The 23,071-nt window shown below is 42.8% G+C and overlaps 1 protein-coding gene across 2 annotated transcripts in view; it reads left to right on the forward strand.

Moving 5' to 3' along the window:
- tgfbr2b (transforming growth factor beta receptor 2b) overlaps positions 1–23,071 on the forward strand; it is a 56,534-nt gene that overhangs the window by 6,250 nt on the left and 27,213 nt on the right. The window contains exons 2-4 of one of the 2 annotated variants that reach the window (XM_060922274.1): positions 10,127–10,277; positions 10,848–11,038; positions 11,621–11,668. In XM_060922274.1, coding sequence (XP_060778257.1) covers positions 10,127–10,277; positions 10,848–11,038; positions 11,621–11,668 — 390 coding nt within the window. The remainder of the gene's footprint in view (positions 1–10,126; positions 10,278–10,847; positions 11,039–11,620; positions 11,669–23,071) is intronic. The other variant, XM_060922275.1, reaches the window with a different exon arrangement.

The raw sequence follows: 23,071 nt of genomic DNA on the forward strand, positions 1-23,071 counted from the left end.
TTGAATACGTGGACCCTGGCGGATTCCCATTTCCCGGCGTTTCCAGGCGTTTTAATGTAAACGGACAGTGCATCCGCGAAGAAAACGAGACAGATACGGTCTAATGTAAACTTGGCCTAAGCGACACTTTCACAGTAGTGTGATCTCAGGAGGGAGGGAAAGATTTCAATTCTTGCCAAACCCCCTTCCTTTTATTGAATAGTGTAAGCTGCTTGTTTATTCTCCCCTGCCTTGGCATTCATTTTAACTCTTCATCCCATAATTATAGGTGAGTTAGGTACTAATTACATCTAATGAGTCCCTCCCTGCCTCAGCTCTCTTCTGAAACAGCAACCTGTCTGTGAGAGACAAATCTAATGGTTCCTCTTTGGTCTGTAGTGAGAGAGAACCCTTTTCTATTATCAAATCATTATATATATATATATATATATATATATATATATATATATATATATATATATATACTTGTGATTTACACACAAAAGCACACACTGTCATTGGGTAAAGTACAAACAGATGCACTTACTTTGGATCCTCCTCCATTTTTATGAAGGCCCCTGAATGAGTTATTTCATATCCAAATGTGTGTGCATGTGATTGCTGTAAATGTGTGTGTTATCATGTGTATGCATCTGTTTATCTGGGTGCCGTTCCTTCTACGCGTCTCACTGCTCGCCTGCCTGTCTGTCTGAATGCAATTTTGACTGCGCTACCATGATGTGGATAATCACATGTTACTCTGAGTTAAAGTGTGCCACCGTTTCTGTCGCCTGAGCTGACTGAACATTAACAACTCCACCAGCTCAGTGTCAAGCTTTAGACCTGGACACAAAATGCAGAGACCAACCCTTTCTATGTTTCTAGCTACACCACAAATAAAGTCATGGACTTACACAGTACCTGAACACCCATAGTTGCACTGTTCATACACTCATACACATAAAGGGGACTGGAGGACTTCAGTATCTCCTTTAAGAAGATTACAGGGATGGACTCTCCAGTGAAAGGCTCTTCAGTGCATGCAGCTGAGCAATGCTTGCTGTCTGAAAGAGACCTTTTGTAGGCCTTCAGAAAACTGTAACACCCAGGCAGTGAAGCAGGAAGGGGTGTTAGTCTGAGCCCATGTTTACTCTTGCCTCTCTGGGCCTCTGAGTGAAGAGCTGAGAAACAGCTATTTAGGGAGGAGAAGAGGGGTCACATAACCTCTAAGTGGCAGGATCTGATTTGACCATATTTGTCTTCCTTTCCTCATCGTGGACGCAAGCCGCTCTTGGCCTGCTGCACTAACCATGAACATTTGCTGAACTGATCAGCAAAGTCAGTCTGTTGTCTTCCCTGCATGTTTTGGCACTGTGATATCAAATTCAAACCAGATGCACTCCACCCATGACGCATGTAGCGAACTTTTTTTATGCACTGCAGTGCACTGATAACTTTCTACAGTGGCAGTAAAAAAAAATAAATAAAAAAATCCCGAAAGTTTGTTATTTTAGCTGTGCGAAGGAAGACAGATTTCCACCTTGTCTATTCTTCCTTCCTTGTCCAGGTCACCTGGTCCATCCTTTACTGGCGAGGAGTGGAGAGAACATAAGACAGGAAATGATATAGAGAAAGGACAGTTTAGTTTAATGCCATATTTTTTTTTAAAGTTGAATGGATTTAATTAGATGGTGGTTGAAACAGTTACTACCAGCGAAGAACAATCTGTATCCCAGTGTCTGGAAAAAAGGTGTACAAAAAGTGCATGATCTGAAAATGTAGTGGTTTTTATGAAGGGTCTCTGAAGCTTTTAATGGGAAATAGTAGAGAAATCTCCCACTCAGTATCAGTTCTGGCTTATATTTTGCATTTTGTCTGAGAATAGTTTAAACACTGCATGACTGTTGCAAAGTTGTATAAAAGTGCTTTTTACTTTTTAAAGAAAAATGTACTGTTTTGAATATAATTTGTCTATTTAGTGCATCTGTATTGTCTGTGCAATCACCACAGATAAGAATTTCAAAACCATTTTCCAGCATTGAGAAAAGCATTAACAACACGTTTCATCAAATCTCACTTCCAATAGAAGTCGAATGCAGTTGTTGGGGCAGCCAGTAAACTTTGTGTCAAGCACATATTTTTGTAGAATGCTTATTATTTTCTATAGTTAACTTAATATTAACTACCGTACATTCACCTTTATTGATAGATTATAAATTATTATGGTTGTAGGCATGAGGTAGCCTTATCTAGTTCCATATTTTAAATATTTATTGATGAAGTTCAACAAGTACTTTTAGCCTCCCATGATAAGTGAGTTTCCTGTTCTATTCTCAGGACAGAGAAGTGTGGAAAAAAAAACTTAGAAATCTGTGATAATCACTTCAATGATACAGATAGAGTTGATAAACCCTAGAGTATTTCTTCAAACACCTCACTATTGGATTGCTCAAACTCAGAACATAGATAGATAGATAGATAGATAGATAGATAGATAGATAGATAGATAGATAGACAGACAGACAGACAGACAGACAGACTGACTGACTGACTGACTGACTGACTGACTTTATTAATCCCTGGGAGGGAAATTAAAACATATGTGGTTCCTGGCAGTTTATATCAGTATCAAAGATCAAAGTTATAGTGAAGTGACTTCATTGATAGCTTGTTTGATATTGCATCAGTGTAATTTGTTGCAACTGGATATTCATGGTTTTACAAGCTGTTCACTGGTTGTAGCGCTTATATATCCTATTTTATTATATACACATTCACTGGATATGAGCAATCGGGTGCTCTGATTGGCTACTCTACTACTAGGATATCAGCTTATATACCATGAGTAGAGAAAAACAAAATGGCGGAACGTGTTGCTGAACCAGCCGAGGCCGAAATAAAAACTCGACTCAAAAACAAAACCCCAAAAAATTACAACCCCGATTCCAAAAAAGTTGGGACAAAGTAAAAATTGTAAATAAAAAGGGAATGCAATAATTTACAAATCTCAAAAACTGATATTGTATTCACAATAGAACATAGACAACATATCAAATGTCGAAAGTGAGACATTTTGAAATTTCATGCCAAATATTGGCTCATTTGAAATTTCATGACAGCAACACATCCCAAAAAAGTTGGGACAGGGGCAATAAAAGGCTGGAAAAGTTAAAGGTACAAAAAAGGAACAACTGGAGGACCAAATTGCCAATTGCCAATTCTCAATTGACTCATTAGGTCAATTGGCAATAGGTCATTAACATGACTGGGTATAAAAAAGAGCATCTTGGAGTGGCAGCGGCTCTCAGAAGTAAAGATGGGAAGAGGATCACCAATCCCCCTAATTCTGCGCCGACAAATAGTGGAGCAATATCAGAAAGGAGTTCGACAGTGTAAAATTGCAAAGAGTTTGAACATATCATCATCATCATCATCTACAGTGCATAATATCATCAAAAGATTCAGAGAATCTGGAAGAATCTCTGTGCGTAAGGGTCAAGGCCGGAAAACCATACTGGGTGCCCGTGATCTTCGGGCCCTTAGACGGCACTGCACCACATACAGGCATGCTTCTGTATTCGAAATCACAAAATGGGCTCAGGAATATTTCCAGAGAACATTATCTGTGAACACAATTCACCGTGCCATCCACCGTTGCCAGCTAAAACTCTATAGTTCAAAGAAGAAGCCGTATCTAAACATGATCCAGAAGTGCAGACGTCTTCTCTGGGCCAAGGCTCATTTAAAATGGACTGTGGCAAAGTGGAAAACTGTTCTCTGGTCAGACAAATCAAAATTTGAAGTTCTTTATGGAAATCAGGGTCGCCATGTCATTCGGACTAAAGAGGAAAAGGACGACCCAAGTTGTTATCAGCGCTCAGTTCAGAAGCCTGCATCTCTGATGGTATGGGGTTGCATTAGTGCGTGTGGCATGGGCAGCTTGCACATCTGGAAAGACACCATCAATGCTGAAAGGTATATCCAGGTTCTAGAGCAACAGATGCTCCCATCCAGACGACGTCTCTTTTAGGGAAGACCTTGCATTTTCCAACATGACAATGCCAAACCATATACTGCATCAATGGGTTAACATTCCTATCCCTAAACTTGAGCAACTTGTCTCCTCAGTCCCCAGATGTTTACAGACTGTTGTAAAGAGAAAAGGGGATGTCTCACAGTGGTAAACATGGCCTTGTCCCAACTTTTTTGAGATGTGTTGTTGTCATGAAATTTAAAATCACCTAATTTTTCTCTTTAAATGATACATTTTCTCAGTTTAAACATTTGATATGTCATCTATGTTCTATTCTGAATAAAATATGGAATTTTGAAAATTCCACATCATTGCATTCCGTTTTTATTTACAATTTGTACTTTGTCCCAACTTTTTTGGAATCGGGGTTGTACAAAAAAGCAACAAAATACGGAATAAAATTATCGGATGGTAAGAACGTATCTTTTTTATTTTTCAAGAATTATTATTATAGCATTTTTCACAAATTGCTACTGTCATTTCACCGGTTTGTTTACATTCTTCATCTTTAAGCATTAAAATGTATTTAATTTTTTTTTAGAATGGTTCAAAATCTCAAAGAAGTTTGAAAATTACATAACTGAAATGTCTAAGGAAGAATTAAATAACTGTCTAAAGCTACTCTATACCTCGGCACGACAGCAAGATGGCACTTTGTACAAAAACAAAACAAAACACTAAATTCAATTTGTGCACCTATTGATGGGTTTTAAGAAGTCCGCTTAAGCGGAAATGATTTTCTCAGATGTTTTGTATAAAGTTTTTATCTATCGAATTTGCAAAAAAATTAAATAAAAATGCTCTGTTTCTCAAAATCCAGTGACTGTGGATAGAATAAAACAGTTATTCCACTCAGTCTCATTGTACATGGCTTATAGCCAATTCGGCACTACATGCCTCGTCGGCTATCAGCTCATACACGAATCAATTTCATGGAATAATTGTTAAATATACATTGGACCCCATTTCCTGTGATATTTTACCCAAGTGCAAAACAGCCAATCAGAAGCTGGGAAGCATTTTATCAGAGGAGAGGAAAGCTTTTATCAGGGGAGGCAAGCTTATTACACAAGCCAACAGCTGGTCTAGAGGGCTACATTACACTGTTTAATGCCTGCATATGCCCCCCCAACACACACACGCACACAATCCCCACCACACACACACACACAAGTACGCACACACACAACCAAGGGTCTTCAGCTGCTATCATTCCCTTGGCTAAGCCTGACTATGCATCACATTTATTTATGACAAAGAAACCATTCACACATAGTTTTAGCACACACATTTCACACCAGATTCAAAATCAGTATAAGTAATTTGAAGTACTCCAGCACAAGAGTGTTAGTTTCAAGGAAAACTGTCCCAAGTGTTTTGGGTTAGCGACTGAGGAAACTTTCAGTGTGGCTCCAGAGGAGAACAGGTCTGAACAAGTCATAAAGAGAAGATGGCCCAGGAGATCAGCCCAGGAGATCACACCAATCATGCTGACACACCATAATGCACCTTCACACACTCCCCATCCTCCAACCAACTGGTATGCCCCTATCAAAGACAGGAAAGGAGTATTATAAATGCAATATAATAATATAGATTTTCCTAATCCAGTGCTCAGGGACCACTAGGCCACAGTTTCGTTCTATTCCGGACCAAAACAAACTTAAGGTCGGTAATTAAGGGCTGTAGAGCGGTAATTACTTGTCTAAGATATGGTGGGAACTGGAACAGAGCAAAAATGTGGACTGGCTGATTGTCTAAGATAACTAGAAAAATGTCATAATTAGAAAAATTTGATGTAGAGGCTTTATTCATGCATAATTTATGATATAATGAATAAAACACAACAGAGTATGCTGTTATAAGAAAATAATCCACAATGGATGACCAAGTGAAAGTGAATTATTTTCCTATAACATGATGTCCTGATCATACACGACGGTTACTTGTCAACAATTATCATTATCATCAGTTCCTCTTATTACTTCCTTTATAGCAAGTATTAACAATCATTCCTTTACCAGCCTATTTTTTTCTCCCTTACTTCATAAATTACAACCCCAGTTCCAAAAAAGTTGGGAAGCTGTGCAAACTGTAAATAAAAACATAATGTGATCATTTGCAATTCATGGAAACTCTATATTTCGTTGAAAAAGTACAAAGTTCACATACCAAATGTTGAAACTGAGAAATTTTATTGCCTTTTGAAAAATATATGGTCATTTTGAATTTGATGCCAGCAACACGTTTCAGAAAAGTTGACACAGGGGCAACAAAAGACTGAAAGAGTTGTGTAATGCTAATAAATAAATAGGTTAATTGGCAACAAGTCAGTGACATGATTTGGTATAAAATGAGCATCCCAGAGAGTCTGAGACTCTCAGAAGTAAAGATGAGGGGTTCATCTCTCTGTGAAAGACTGCATGGGCAAACACTGCAACATTTTAAGAATAACATTCCTCAATGTAAAATTGCAAAGAATTTGGGGATCACATCATCTATGGTACATAATATCATTAAAAGATTCAGAGAATCTGGAGAAATCTCTGTATGCAAGAGACAAGGCTAAAAACTGACATTGGATGCCTGTGATCTTCAGGCCCTCAGGCGACACTGCATTAAATGCAGACACGTGTCTAGAGGGGAAATCACTGTATGGGCTCAGGAACACTTCAGAAAACCATTGTCTGTGAAAAAACAGTTCATTACTGCATCCACAAATGCAAGTTAATACCAGACATAAACAATATCCAAAAACACCTCCACCTTCTCTGGGCCCGAGCTCTTTTACAATGGACTGAGGCGAAGTGGAAAATTGTCCCGAGGTCTGACGAATCAAAAATAGAAATTCTTTTTAGAAATCATGAACACCACATCCTCCAGGCTAAAGAGGAGAAGGACCATCCGGCTTGTTATCAGTGCACAGTTCAAAAGCCAGCATCTGTGATGGTATGAGGGTGCATTAGTGCACATGACATGGGTAGCTTGTACATCTGGGAAGGCATCATTAATGCTGAATGATATATACACGTTTCAGAGCAATATGCTGCCATCCAGACAAAATCTTTTGCAGGCAAGGCCTTCCTTCTTTCAGCAAGACAATACCAAACCGTTTTCTGCACATATTAAAACTGCATGACTCTGCAGTAAAAGAGTCCAGGTGCTAAACTGGCCTGCCTGCAGTCCAGACCTGTCTCCTATTTAAAACATTTGGCACATTATGAAGCGCAAAATATGACAGGAGACCCTGAACTGTTGAGCAACTGAAATTGTATATCAGGCAAGAATGGGACAACATTTTTCTTTCAAAACTGCAGCATTTGGTCTCCTCAGTTCCCAAGCATTTACAGAGTGCTGTTAAATGTAGAGGCGATGCAACACTGTGGTAAACATGCCCCTGTCCCAACTTTTTTGAAATGTGTTGCTTACATCAAATTCAAAATGAGCATATATTTTTCAAAAAAACAATGACATTTCTCAGAATCAACATTTGATATGGTGTCTTTGTACCATTTTCAGTGAAATATAGGGCTTCCACAATTTGCAGATTATCACATTCTGTTTTTATTTACAGTTTACACAGCGTCCCAACTTTTTTGGAATTGGGGTTGTAATAAGAACAGATGCAGCTTGTCATGGTCCTGAGAAACTGGAAAGATCAAAGTCCAGAGACTTTGTGTTGACACCCAAGACTTCTTCCATAAGTATTAAATAATTGTTTATGTCCTTACATAAAGCACCATATCAGCAATATCTTTTTCTTTGTTAAACAGTCATACTTTTTTGTCTTTTTATTATTATTATTATGGTTTAGGAATATCATCCCTGTATTAGAAGCAGCACATTAACCCTCTGGGGTCTGAGGGTATTTTCTGGCACTCTAATGATTTTACTGGCGAGTGGCCTAGTGGTTAGCGTGTCTGCCCCTTGATCGGGAGATTGCGAGTTCTAATCACGGTCGGGTCATACCCAAGACCATCATAAAAATGGTGCCTACTGCCATCTGGCAAGGCACACTGCAATACAGATGCGAGTGGGGAGTCAAACTCTTGTGGTTACCAGAGGACTAGCCCCCCCACTGTAACCCTAGCTATGTAATATAGGCGAGAGGCCAAGGGCTATGAAACGGAGATCGGCACTGCCAAACGCGCCATGAATGGTGTGGTAAGGACTTTGACTAATGATTTTGGCATACTCTGATTTCGTTATCAATTTCAACAAATCTGAGCAGTATTTTCAAAGTCATATGACTTTTTTTGTCTTCAGCACAAGTTCAGCTACAATAATATCCATGTAGTATGTATGTCATGATTGTACTTTAAAAAAAAATAACAGATAAATGAAGCTGTTGTAAAAAGCAGTTTTAGAACTGTGTTGGAATGTGTGAAAAAAATATGACCTTACCCATTGTGACGAACCGTTTTTATCACTTGAGGTGATTCTGTTCAGTCTGAGGAATGCATCAAGCACAAAAACTTAAATCTGCACCATTGATTTGGACAATTAACTGGACATAAAAAAATTATGTCCTATTGTTTTGGGATAAATGGTTGGCAGTGAGAGGGGTATTCAATGAGGAGGGTATAAATTTCCATTCCATTCAATGAGAAGAGTGAAACCCCCTCCCACTGCCATCTCTTAATCCCATCAGATTAACCCTTAATCCCCTCAGGTCAAATCACAGTGGGTAAGGTCATGTTTTTTTTCACACATTCCAACACAGTTCTAAAACTGCTTTTTACAACAGCTTCATTCATCTGTTATTTGACTTTATTTTGGTATTTGACTCTATTCAGTGTGTCTTGAAATTAACTCTTGTACTATTTTACTCAGTTCAGAGCCACAACCAACTCTGTTACTCTGTTACACAATTATTCTGTTATTTTGCTCCCACTCCAACTCCAAATTTTACTCTCTAAACTCAAAATAGAGCAAAATTAACAATTTTTGAGGAAAAATATTTTTAACTCTGGAAAAACTGCTCAGTCATGTTTCCTGTGTATGCACTACAGCACACGCATATCAACTGATCTGCTCATCAGAAATAGAAGAAATATTTACACTTACTTGAGCTGATTTTCAGCTGGATCAGGTCGAAGTAAGAAAATGATAGATAAATAAATAAATAAATAAGCAACCGCTCATCATCAGTGTCTCAGTTCTCAATATTGAATTGAATCACTGTCCTGAATCATGAAATGAATCATGAATTGATTCATCCGAAGCGCATAAAACCCGCGTGCCATCTCGCAACAAGTTTTACCTCCAAATAGCCCAAACTATGTCTGACAGATTTTATCCCATTTACGATGGATGTATGCGCTCAGTACTCCGACTCAAGTGTGACTGAGTAAGGTGACAAGTTTTACGTTTCATCTCATCTCATCTCATTATCTCTAGCCGCTTTATCCTTCTACAGGGTCGCAGGCAAGCTGGAGCCTATCCCAGCTGACTACGGGCGAAAGGCGGGGTACACCCTGGACAAGTCGCCAGGTCATCACAGGGCTACGTTTCATCTAATTTAGATAATTTAAAAAATATAATATTATTTTGCAGTGGGCACATAGGAAAGTGTAAAGTATAAATTTTCTGTCAATATGTTTATTAGGCTTGTATGACAAAAAAACTCATGAAGATATTTATCTAAATACATGACCTACTCATTCTAAACCTGTCAAGCTTTGCCGGCGAAGCTCTCAACCCCAAAGGGTTAATATAAAGCATTTGATTTACATTTGGGACTATTGCCAGAGTTGCGGTTATAAAAGTTAACCAACACTTTCTGTTTAATCAGATTTGAGAATTGTAGTATAACTGATATTGCATCATTACATTAATGGCATTTAGCAGACGCTCTTATCCAGAGCAACGTACAACATACCCAGAGCAGCCTCTAGGGAGCAGTTAGGTGCCTTGCTCAAGGGTACTTCAGCCATTCCTGCTGGTCCAGGGAATCAAAACAGCAACCTTTTGGTCCCACAGCTGCTTCTCTAACCATTAGGCCATGGCTTCCTGCCCATCTCCAGCCAACACAATGTGCTACTCACATTTTTAAAGCATATTTCAAACGTTCTAGGTTGTATTGAACTCATGTGCTTGTGTGTTGTGTTTTAGGTGGGATGGTCCCTGGCAGGATTAAGCTAAACAAACTGTGTAAGTTCTGCGATGTGCAGCTATCCACCTGTGATGGCTCTGGTATATGTCAGTTCAACTGCAGCATTACCTCGATCTGTGAAAAAAGCGATGAAGTCTGTGTGGCAATCTGGTAAGTCAGTACGACATTTTTTTCTTTTTATTAATAAATATGAAAGACAAAGCAACCTTCGTTGCACATGGTATAATATTAGTGCTAAGTTAAACATTTTCTCAACCGAGCAGGTTTATTAGGGTGGCACGGTGGTGTAGTGGTTAGCGCTGTTGCCTCACAGCAAGAAGGTCCGGGTTCAAGCCCTGTGGCCGGCAAGGGCCCTTCTGTGCAGAGTTTGCATGTTGTCCGCATGGGTTTCCTCTGGGTGCTCTGGTTTTCCCCCAAAGACATGCAGGTTAGGTTAACTGGTGACTCTAAATTGACCATGAGTGTAAATGGTTGTCTGCGTCTATGTGTCAGCCCTGTGATGACCTGGCGACTTGTCCAGGGTGTACCCTGCCTTTCGCCCGTAGTCAGCTGGGATGGGCTCCAGCTTGCCTGCGACCCTGTAGAACAGGATAAAGTGGCTAGCGATAATGAGATGAGCAGGTTTATTATGCATGGACAGATGTGGAAACACTCTGAAGCACTATCTTTGTTTAATAATCCCTTTAATTATTGTATGTGCGATGCGATGTGGTCATTCAGGAGGAAGAATGAGGAGAACAACACAGTCGAGACAGTGTGTCACTCTCCAACACAACCTCTGTATGGCATGTTTCTGAAGGACTACAACAGCACCAGATGTGAGATGAAGGAACAAAAGACAGACAGCGGTCTGCTCTACATCTGTTCTTGTGATGAGGATGAATGCAATGAGAAGCTATTTTTTCCTGACAGTGAGTTTCACCTTCATTCTTTTATCCCTTTTTTCTCAGTGGCAGGACCATTTCTTGCTAGAAGTAGAATAATCTTTTGCCTACTGCCCCTCACCACCATGGGGTCCCATGATTTTTAATATAGATATGAAAACACACTTTCTATTATTTGGCAAAAAGGTTTATCTAGCATAACTATTAACAGAAAATCACGAAGAATCGACAGTCATGATATGTTTATAAAGGTGACTATCTATCTGGGGTGGGAAGATGCAAAAAGGAAAAAAAAAGGCTGAAAACAAGAAACACACTCACAGTAAGTGTACTCCAGTAAGAAATTAATGCTAACTAATTGGATTTAGTCAATTTGTCCAGAGAAGTAACTGAAATGGAAAAATGTAGCAGCTAACTAGCTAGCTACTATCTAGGGTAGAAGAGTTCGTCTAACTTACTAGCTAAGTTAAAGTTAAAGGCAGGGTAGGTCATTTTGGAGAAACCAGCAAGAATATGCTAGATTTCGAAACTATCCAACCAAAAATCCGACCCCTTCCCTTCAGCACTCTCCATGCTAAGTAGCCTAATAATCTAATGGTCATTTTTCAGGTGCTGAAAGGAAATGTTGTGAGGAGTCATCAACTGAAAACAGCCCAGGTACATTTTTAAGCCAAACTCGACTTTATATATATATATATATATATATATATATATATATATATATATATATATATATATATACCACCCCGATTCCAAAAAAGTTGGGATAAAGTACAAATTGTAAATAAAAACGGAATGCAATGATGTGGAAGTTTCAAAATTCCATATTTTATTCAGAATAGAACATAGATGACATATCAAATGTTTAAACTGAGAAAATGTATGATTTAAAGAGAAAAATGAGGTGATTTTAAATTTCATGACAACAACACATCTCAAAAAAGTTGGGACAAGGCCATGTTTACCACTGTGAGACATCCCCTTTTCTCTTTACAACAGTCTGTAAACGTCTGGGGACCGAGGAGACAAGTTGCTCAAGTTTAGGGATAGGAATGTTAACCCATTCTTGTCTAATGTAGGATTCTAGTTGCTCAACTGTCTTACGGGTAGGTCTTTTTTGTCGTATCTTCCATTTTATGATGTGCCAAATGGTTTCTATGGGTGAAAGATCTGGACTGCAGGCTGGCCAGTTCAGTACCCAGACCCTTCTTCTACGCAGCCATGATGCTGTAATTGATGCAGTATGTGGTTTGGCATTGTCATGTTGGAAAATGCAAGGTCTTCCCTGAAAGAGACGTCGTCTGGATGGGAGCACATGTTGCTCTAGAACCTGGATATGCCTTTCAGCATTGATGGTGTCTTTCCAGATGTGTAAGCTGCCCATGCCACACGCACTAATGCGACCCCATACCATCAGAGATGCAGGCTTCTGAACTGAGCGCTGATAACAACTTGGGTCGTCCTTCTCCTCTTTAGTCCGAATGACACGGCGTCCCTGATTTCCATAAAGAACTTCAAATTTTGATTCGTCTGACCACAGAACAGTTTTCCACTTTGCCACAGTCCATTTAAAATGAGCCTTGGCCCAGAGAAGACGTCTGCACTTCTGGATCATGTTTAGATACGGCTGCTTCTTTGAACTATAGAGTTTTAGCTGGCAACGGCGGATGGCACGGTGAATTGTGTTCACAGATAATGTTCTCTGGAAATATTCCTGAGCCCATTTTGTGATTTCCAATACAGAAGCATGCCTGTATGTGATGCAGTGCCGTCTAAGGGCCCGAAGATCACGGGCACCCAGTATGGTTGGCAGGCGGAAGTCGACTGCGCATGAGCGCCTACTTGGCAGCACTTTTTGGCGCTCTGTGATTTTTGTACTTTTTTGTACAATTTTTCACTTTATTTTTATTCTTTCATCATACAGCGGCTTTAGAATGATATTGAGGTATTCTGGCAGTGCTTTGAGAGCAATTTCAACTAATTGTTCAGTCGGAACTTGCATCAATCAGAACTTATGGAGAACCCGTTGTTATCTTGGGATATCAAACGCCAAACCAACTCGGTGGGGTTGCAGAGCTGGATGACACAAGAAACTTATGCCACTGCAACACATCGTAAATCAAGCCCAACTCCTTCCATCTTTAGTGATTTATTCTCTGTTATGCCGATTTCTGGACGGGTTTCAACTGTTCCTTGCCATTTGCATAATCCTACTTCAACGATATTAAATATTCAGACCAACACCTCTGATGCAGTCACGCATAGGCAACACCTTTGCGAGTCGCCCATCCGTGAAGGGATAAATATACCTGTCAGAATATCACGCAATAGCGCGATTCGCAATGGAAATCAAACACCGATGCATCCAATAATTAGAAGACCGTGTTTGGATTCATTCCCTTGGAATACTGGTGAGTCTCATCGTCCTTGCACCACTGAACGTTTTATGCATGGACTGAGTTTGATCCTCGCTAACACCATGTCCTTAGCACCTAAAATAGATGAAGTGCGGTCAGTTATTTTGGAATTGAAACCTCATTTAAGTTTCTTCACGGAAACGTGGCTTAGGGACAGTTTACCCGCTGACCACATAAAAATCCCAGGATACAACTTTTTGCAACGGAATCGGACCACGGACTATCATGGTGGAGTGGGACTTTATATCGAAAACTCGATCAAGTTCAAATGTCTTGATCATTTGCAAGATCCGACTCTCGAGGTCCTTTGGGTGTGGCTTAGGCCTACTAGACTTCCATGGGGAATTCCTTGCGTTATCGCAGGCACTGTATACCACCCACACTTCAACAACAGCGCTAGCGATTCTACTCTATTGGACTACCTGTGCAAATCTCTTACGTCCATTGAAGGAGAGTATCCTGGTTGCGGTTTGCTGTTATGCGGGGACTTCAACAGATTGGATATTCGATGCCTTACTTTTCAGTTTAAACTTAAGCAGATTGTTAACAAACCAACAAGAGGCGATCAGATTTTGGACCTGGTGATTACCAACATGTCCCAATTGTACGATAACAATGCCGTACAGATACTGCCTTCGTTCGGCCTATCCGACCACAATGTAGTCACCGTTCGCCCCAAAGCCAGACCACTGAAAACGGGCTCAAGTAGGAGATCAGTCTTGAGACGCGATCTGCGCGCCAGTCGCAAGTCTGAGCTAGGTCGATATCTCTCTCGTATCGACTGGTCTCTGGTAGACGCCGCCGAATCCTGTGATGATAAACTTAAGTTTCTGATCGATACCATCAACATCGGCCAAGACATCATTATGCCGGTGAAGCAATTCAAAATCCACACTGATGACCCACTTTGGGTCACCGCCGAGTTCAAATAGTTCATCAAATTTCATCAAGAAGCGTTTATCAAAGGAGATGCCGATCGCTTTCGTCACCTACGTAACGTCGTAAATCGCAAACAGAAATCGCTACGCAGTAATTATTATGCTTCGAAAGTCAGTAGTCTAAGGGACACTAAGCCCCGTTATTGGTGGTCAGCAGTTAAATGTATTGCAGGGATGGTTCCAGCTTCTGGATCAACATCTTTATTCTCGGACTTGCAACTGGAGGGTTTGAATGACAACTCTAGCAATCTCGAGCTAGCCAACACCATCAACGCCGCCTTTCTCAAGCCTATGGAGTCCTTTGTTCCTCTTGACAAGACGTCACGCCACCCTGATGACCATACTTCCTTTACTGTCACCGAGGCCGCGGTTCTAAAGGCTCTCAAGAAGCTCAACCCTCGTAAGGCTGCAGGTCCTGATCTCATTCCTAATTGGCTACTATGCGACTATGCTGAAATCCTTGTCCAGCCGATCACCTCAATCTTGAACAGCAGCTTCAAAGAACAAAAACTCCCATCTTCATGGAAACTTGCTGACGTCGTACCCCTGCCCAAACAGAAACCTGTAGTAGATGCTTCCAAACACCTCCGCCCAATTTCTCCGACACCTGCCATATCTAAGTTAGCCGAGGAGTTTGTTGTTTCTGCCCATGTGGGTCCAGCAGTCTTAAACATCATCGACCCCAACCAACATGGCAGTATCCCGAAATCCTCTACGCTCTTCGCATTGACATCAATGCTACACCACTGGTCCAAGGCCACCGATCGATCTGGTGCGGCTGTCAGGGTAGTACTTTTTGACTACCGAAAAGCGTTTGATTTGATTGATCACAATTTACTGGTTCAAAGGATCCTTGCTCTAGACATCCCCGGGTGTGTTACTAATTGGGTGATCGATTTCCTGTGCAATCGGAAACAGCGCACCAAACTATCTTTGGATTGTCTGTCTGAGTGGGGGCCAGTCCCAGCCGGGGTATCCCAGGGTACCAAGCTTGGGCCTTGGCTTCTCATACTCATGATCAATGACCTGAAGGTAGACTCTCTGATTTGGAAGTACGTGGACGACACGACGGTAGCTGGGATCGTACCTCACGGTGATGTTGGAAACGCACAGAAGGCTGTGTCAACAGTCGCTGATTGGACACTGAAGAACAACATGCAGCTAAACGCTGATAAGTGTAAAGAGTTAATTATTGATTTTAAGAAGAACACTCATGATTTCTCCCCTCTTGTGATCGAAGGTAATCAACTCCCTGTTGTAACATCTGCTAAGATTCTTGGAGTTACCATTTCGGACAATCTCAGATGGAACGATCACATACGAGAATGCATCAAGAAAGCGAATAAACGGTTGTTTTTCATTGTTTCATTGAAAAGGGCCAATGTTCCTGTTAAAGACATTCTGGATTTTTACTCTTGTACCATCAGGCCCATATTGGAATACTGTGCGCCGGTTTACCATCATGCGCTTCCAATATACCTAAGCGAGGAACTTGAACGGGTGCAAAAATGCGTAATTAAAATTCTTGCCTCACACTCGTCGTATAGCGAAGGTATCACCAACCTTGGTCTCACTACACTCAAGGAGAGACGTTCCAACATCTGTGCCAAGTTCTTCACTGCTATCACCAGTGATCCTATTCACAAGCTAAACTGCCTCTTGCCACCAGTTAACTGCTCAAAGTATATGCTAAGACAAAATAGGAACTTCTGCTTGCCGCGGTTTAAAACGGACAGGCATAGAAACACCTTTATACCTGCTATGTGTGCAATGCAGTTTTCGTAATAGAGAACATCTTATAGAAATTTTAGTTAATCAAACTACTTTCTAAATTTTATAAATTATTCAAATGTATTTACAAATTTGTTGTATGTATATTTATGTATATTTTTTCAATTGTGTACATATGTCACGCAATTCAGTCATGTGACTGCTATGTGAGTTTTTTAATAAACTATCTATCTATCTATCTATCTATCTATCTATCTATCTATCTATCTATCTATCTATCTATCTATCTAACTATCTATGGTTTTCCGGCCTTGACCCTTATGCACAGAGATTCTTCCAGATTCTCTGGATCTTTTGATGATATTATGCACTGTAGATGATGATATGTTCAAACTCTTTGCAATTTTACACTGTCAAACTCCTTTCTGATATTGCTCCACTATTTGTCGGCGCAGAATTAGGGGGATTGGTGATCCTCTTCCCATCTTTACTTCTGAGAGCCGCTGCCACTCCAAGATGCTCTTTTTATACCCAGTCATGTTAATGACCTATTGCCAATTGACCTGATAAGTTGCAATTTGGTCCTCCAGCTGTTCCTTTTTTGCACCTTTAACTTTTCCAGCCTCTTATTGCCCCTGTCCCAACTTTTTTGAGATGTGTTGCTGTCATGAAATTTCAAATGAGCCAATATTTGGCATGAAATTTCAAAATGTCTCACTTTCGACATTTGATATGTTGTCTATGTTCTATTGTGAATACAATATCAGTTTTTGAGATTTGTAAATTATTGCATTCCGTTTTTATTTACAATTTGTACTTTGTCCCAACTTTTTTGGAATCGGGGTTGTATACATATATATATATATATATATATATAAACAAAATAGGGCGGCACGGTGGTGTAGTGGTTAGCGCTGTCGCCTCACAGCAAGAAGGTCCGGGTTCGAGCCCCGTGGCCGGCGAGGGCCTTTCTGTGCGGAGTTTGCATGTTCTCCCCGTGTCCGCGTGGGTTTCCTCTGGGTGCTCCGGTTTCCCCCACAGTCCAAAGACATGCAGGTTAGGTTAACTGGTGACTCTAAATTGACCGTAGGTGTGAATGTGAGTGTGAATGGTTGTCTGTGTCTATGTGTCAGCCCTGTGATGACCTGGCAACTTGTCCAGGGTGTACCCCGCCTTTCACCCGTAGTCAGCTGGGATAGGCTCCAGCTTGCCTGCGACCCTGTAGAACAGGATAAAGCGGCTAGAGATTATGAGATGAGATGAGATGAGATGAGATGAGTTTCAACATTTGATATGTTGTCTTTGTACTATTTTCAATTAAATATAGTGTTTCCATGATTTGCAAATCTTCACATTGTGTTTTTATTTATGTTTTACACAGCATCCCAACTTTTTTGGAATTGGGGTTGTACTTATTTTGAAACGTAATTCCTTGCGTATGTAGTTCAGTTCAGCTGTTGTTCAGTTATTTTTATTGTATTGTTTAAACTGTTTTGGTGGCCCTAAGTGATAACTTGCATAGTTGTCTCACCGACACCAAACATACTATTTTATATGCACGAATGAGCAGAATTCATATTTCATTATAAGGGAACTGCCACCTTATTGTGGTGGAGGGGTTTGTGTGCTTGAATGATCCTAGGAGCTATGTTGTCGGGGGCATTATGCCCCTGTTAGGGTTTCCCAAGGCAGACAGGTCCTAGGTGACAGGCCAGACCAAGAGCAGTTCACCAAAAAACCCCTATGGAGAAAAAATCCAGGACCGTGACGTCGCCCGGTAGGACGCAGCCGGGGCCCCACCCTGGAGCCAGGCCCGGGGTTGGGGCTCGTATGCGAGCGCTTGGTGGTCGGGCCTTTGCCCATGGGGCCCGGCCGGGCTCAGCCCGAAGAGGCGACGTGGGCCCGACCTCCTGTGGGTTCACCACCCACAGAGGTAGCAGTAGGGGTTTGGTGCAGTGTGGATTGGGTGGCAGTCGAAGGCAGGGGCCTCGACGACCTGATCCCCGGACACAGCGGCTGGCTGTTGGGACATGGAATGTCACTTCGCTGGGGGGGAAGGAGCCTGAGCTTGTGCGGGAGGTTGAGAGGTACCGGCTAGAGATAGTCGGGCTCACCTCCACGCACAGCTTGGGCTCTGGAACCCAGCTCCTCGAGAGGGGCTGGACTTTCCACTTCTCTGGAGTCGCCCGTGGTGAGCGGCGGCGGGCTGGTGTGGGCTTCCTTATAGCTCCCCAGCTCAGCCGCCATGTGTTGGAGTTTACCCCAGTGAACGAGAGGGTCGCCTCTCTGCGCCTTCGGATTGGGGAGAGGGCTCTTGCTGTTGTTTGTGCCTACGGGCCAAATAGCAGTATAGAGTATCCGGCCTTCTTGGAGTCCCTGGGAGAGGTACTGAGGGGTGCTCAGACTGGGGACTCCATTGTGCTACTGGGGGACTTCAATGCTCACGTGGGCGATGACAGTGACACCTGGAGGGGCGTGGTTGGGAGGAACGGCCTCCCCGATCTGAACCCGAGTGGTGTTTTGTTATTGGACTTCTGTGCTAGTCACAGTTTGTCCATAACGAACACTATGTTCGAGCATAGGGGTGTCCATAAGTGCACGTGGCACCAGGACACCTTAGGTCGGAGGTCGATGATCGACTTTGTAGTCGTGTCATCTGATCTCCGACCCTATGTCTTGGACACTCGGGTGAAGAGAGGGGCTGAGTTGTCAACTGATCACCACCTGGTGGTGAGTTGGATCCGCTGGCGGAGGAGGAAGCTGGACAGACCTGGCAGGCCCAAACGTATGGTGAGGGTCTGCTGGGAACGTCTGGCCGAGCACTCTGTTGGGGAGGTCTTTAACTCCCACCTCCGGGAGAGCTTTTCCCAGCTTCCGAGGGAGGCGGGGGACATTGAGTCTGAGTGGACCATGTTCTCTACCTCCATTGTGGACGCAGCTGTTCGGAGCTGTGGCCGCAAGGTCTCCGGTGCCTGTCGTGGCGGCAATCCCCGAACCCGGTGGTGGACACCGGAAGTAAGGGATGCCGTCAAGCTGAAGAAGGAGTCCTATCGGGCCATGTTGACCTCCGGGACTCCTGAGGCAGCCGACGGGTATCGGCAGGCCAGGCGTGCTGCAGCTCGGGCAGTTGCGGAGGCAAAAACTCGGAACTGGGAGGAGTTCGGGGAGGCCATGGAGAAGGACTATCGGTCGGCCTCGAAGAAATTCTGGCAAACCGTCCGGCGCCTCAGGAGGGGGAAGCAGTACTCTGCCAACACTGTTTACAGTGCGGGTGGGGAGCTGTTGACCTCGACTGGGGACATTGTCGGGCGGTGGAAGGAATACTTTGAGGATCTCCTCAATCCCACCGTCATGTCTTCCACTGAGGAGACTGAGGCTGATGACTCAGAGGTGGACTCGTCCATTACCCAAGCCGAAGTCACTGAGGTGGTTTGCAAGCTCCTCGGTGGCAAGGCACCGGGGGTGGATGAGATCCGCCCTGAGTATCTCAAGTCTCTGGATGTTGTGGGGCTGTCTTGGTTGACACGCCTCTGCAACATCGCGTGGCGGTCGGGGACAGTGCCTCTGGAGTGGCAGACTGGGGTGGTGGTCCCTCTTTTTAAGAAAGGGGACCGGAGAGTGTGCTCCAATTATAGGGGAATCACACTTCTCAGCCTCCCAGGGAAAGTTTACTCCAGGGTACTGGAGAGGAGAATTCGACCGATAGTCGAACCTCGGATCCAGGAGGAACAATGCGGTTTTTGTCCTGGTCGCGGAACACTGGACCAGCTCTATACCCTTCATAGGGTGCTCGAGGGTTCATGGGAGTTTGCCCAACCAGTCCACATGTGCTTTGTGGATCTGGAGAAGGCATTCGACCGTGTCCCCCGTGGTATTCTGTGGGGGGTGCTTCGGGAGTATGGGGTTCGGGGCTCTTTGCTAAGGGCTGTCCGGTCCCTGTACGAACGGAGCAGGAGTCTGGTTCGCATTGCCGGCAGTAAGTCAGACCTGTTCCCAGTGCATGTTGGACTCCGTCAGGGCTGCCCTTTGTCACCGGTTCTGTTCATAATTTTTATGGACAGAATTTCTAGGCGCAGCCAGGGGCCGGAAGGAATCCTGTTTGGGAACCACAGGATTTCATCTCTGCTTTTTGCGGATGATGTTGTCCTGTTGGCTTCTTCAAACCAGGACCTTCAGCATGCACTGGGGCGGTTTGCAGTCGAGTGTGAAGCGGCTGGGATGAGAATCAGCACCTCCAAGTCCGAGGCCATGGTTCTCGACCGGAAAAGGGTGGCTTGCCCTCTCCAGGTTGGTGGAGAAGTCCTGCCTCAAGTGGAGGAGTTTAAGTATCTCGGGATCTTGTTCACGAGTGAGGGAAGGATGGAGCGTGAGATCGACAGGCGGATCGGTGCAGCCTCCGCAGTGATGCGGTCGCTTTACCGGTCCGTCGTGGTGAAGAAGGAGCTGAGCCAAAAGGCGAAGCTCTCAATTTACCGGTCGATCTACGTTCCGACTCTCACCTATGGTCATGAGCTTTGGGTAATGACAGAAAGAACAAGATCGCGGATACAAGCGGCTGAAATGAGTTTCCTTCGCAGGGTGGCTGGGCGCTCCCTTAGAGATAGGGTGAGAAGCACAGTCACTCGGGAGGAGCTCGGAGTAGAGCCGCTGCTCCTCCACATCGAGAGGAACCAGCTGAGGTGGCTCGGGCATCTTTTTCGGATGCCTCCTGGACGCCTCCCTGGGGAGGTGTTCCAGGCATGTCCCCCCGGGAGGAGGCCCCGGGGAAGACCCAGGACACGCTGGAGGGACTGTGTCTCTCGGCTGGCCTGGGAACGCCTCGGTGTTCTTCCCGAGGAGCTGGCCGAGGTGTCTGGGGAAAGGGAAGTTTGGGCTTCCATGCTTAGACTGCTGCCTCCGCGACCCGGTCCTGGATAAGCGGAAGAAGACGAGACGAGACGAGACGAGACGAGACGAGGGAAAACAGTTTAAACAATACAATAAAAATAACTGAAAATGAGCATATATTTTTCAAAAAACAATAACATTTTTCAGTTTCAACATCTGATATGTTGTCTTTGTACTATTTTCAATGAAATATAGCGTTTTCATGATTTGCAAATCTTCACATAGTATTTTTATTTACAGTTTACAAAGTGTCCCGACTTAGGGCGACCGAATGTACAGAAGTGCTCAGTTTAGTGATCTTGGCTTTGTTGAATGCACTTTCACGAGCACAGAAAGCAGTAGTGTAAGCATGTTCTTGTAGGATTGTGTAGGTGGGTTAGAGAGTCAGCGTTTGCAGGGTTAAAGCTCTGTGGTTATGACTTTTAACAGCTTGTGTTTCAGAATGACAGGACTGTAGGAGTGCAAATGTGCCTGACTGTGTGTGCAGATTTTTCTGAACTGTAGTTTAGCTTCTGTAACTGGCCTTGTTGAAGCTAAGTTCCTACTGGCATTCTCACTTAACTATTTCGAGATTTTGCATGAGAATAGCCCGAGAATATGCACTGTATATTTAGTGCAATATTGTATTTTGTTTCAAGTGTGCTGAATATTTTATAGGGAAATTCCATTTTTTCTCAGCATAATTGCTGAATCCCACATCTGTAGTGTATGTGTGATTACCACAGACAAGAATTTTTAAACATTTCCAGCACTGAGAAAAGAATGAACAACCTGTTTATGCAAATCTCACTTCGAATAGAAGTCTGTTGGCAAACTTTTTTGTCGAACACTTTTATCATTTTCTTTGAGCTATGTGTCCAAATTTGCAAAACTGATCCTTGAGGAAATGGGGCTATTTGTTAGAAGGATGAAAGAAAATAACCATAATTATTATTATATTACTACAGTATGTTGCTAACTTGAATAAAATTACTTTGGAACAGTTTTGATGAGTGAGACATACTCTCATTACTTTCTCAAGCCGTTTATTGTTATACTGTTTATAGAGTATAATGGAGATATAATTGCATATCCTAAATCATTATTGATGGAGTTTAACAACTGCCATAAGACGTCCATTACAAGTGAGTTTATAAAAACTCTAAGACTCTTCATGTGGCGTGTACCCATCTTGACGTCACCCTAAATTGTATAAAAATGTGTGTTTTGTGTGTGCAAATGAATGCCTTTTGATGGATTTAATGTGAGCCTCTAGTCTGGATATCTCTGAGTTTGCGCTGAATATGTAACAGGCAAATGTTTTTGTGTTAGAGGTGTTAACCATTTGCAAAGAATCCAGAATGTAGGGTAAATTTGTAAATGTGTACATTACATTACAGGCATTTAGCAGATGCTTTTATCCAGAGCAACATACAGCATACCCAGAGCAGCCTGGGGAGCAGTTCAGGTGCCTTGCTCAAGGGTACTTCAGCTGTTCTTGCTGGTCAAGGGAATCAAACCAGCAAACTTATATATAAGCGAACATGAACATCCCTGGTTAGAATGATATATCTGTATTAGGGTTCAACCGAGGTTATGTACAGGACACCTGTAGACAGTCGTAATACTCTTCACCAACTGTACACTAGTTAGTAGCGTTTGGCCTGTTCAAGACAGACTGTAGTGTTGGCTCTGGTTGTGTGGTGAGGCAGGCAGCAGAGGATCCCAGACGTGTGGTTTCCTGTCTCTTTAACTCAAAACAGAGACAACACAACCACATAGCAAAACAGCTGGGTGCACTGGGCATGCTCTGATTTAATACACTCTCGTGTTAGCAGGCCTTTAGTGGTGCGTGCACCATTTGTCTTAGTACTTTCTTTATGGAACACAAACATAAACATTACAGTAGTAATCGACAGTCTGAATATAAAGTTTAGTGTGTTGTATATTACACAGAGATTTCCATTGCTCTTCTGGGGTGTGTTAAGTGTAAAATGTGAAAAGGCAGTCCAAGCTTCTGAGGAGGAGTTCTACTTTTAGTGAGCACATGCTGCAGGAAGTGCTTGTTTACTTATAGGAAAGGAGCCAAGGTTAGTTTTCACAGAATT

This window comes from Neoarius graeffei, chromosome 5 (genome assembly GCF_027579695.1).
Source record: "Neoarius graeffei isolate fNeoGra1 chromosome 5, fNeoGra1.pri, whole genome shotgun sequence".
In the NCBI taxonomy this organism is placed as follows: Eukaryota; Metazoa; Chordata; class Actinopteri; order Siluriformes; family Ariidae; genus Neoarius; species Neoarius graeffei.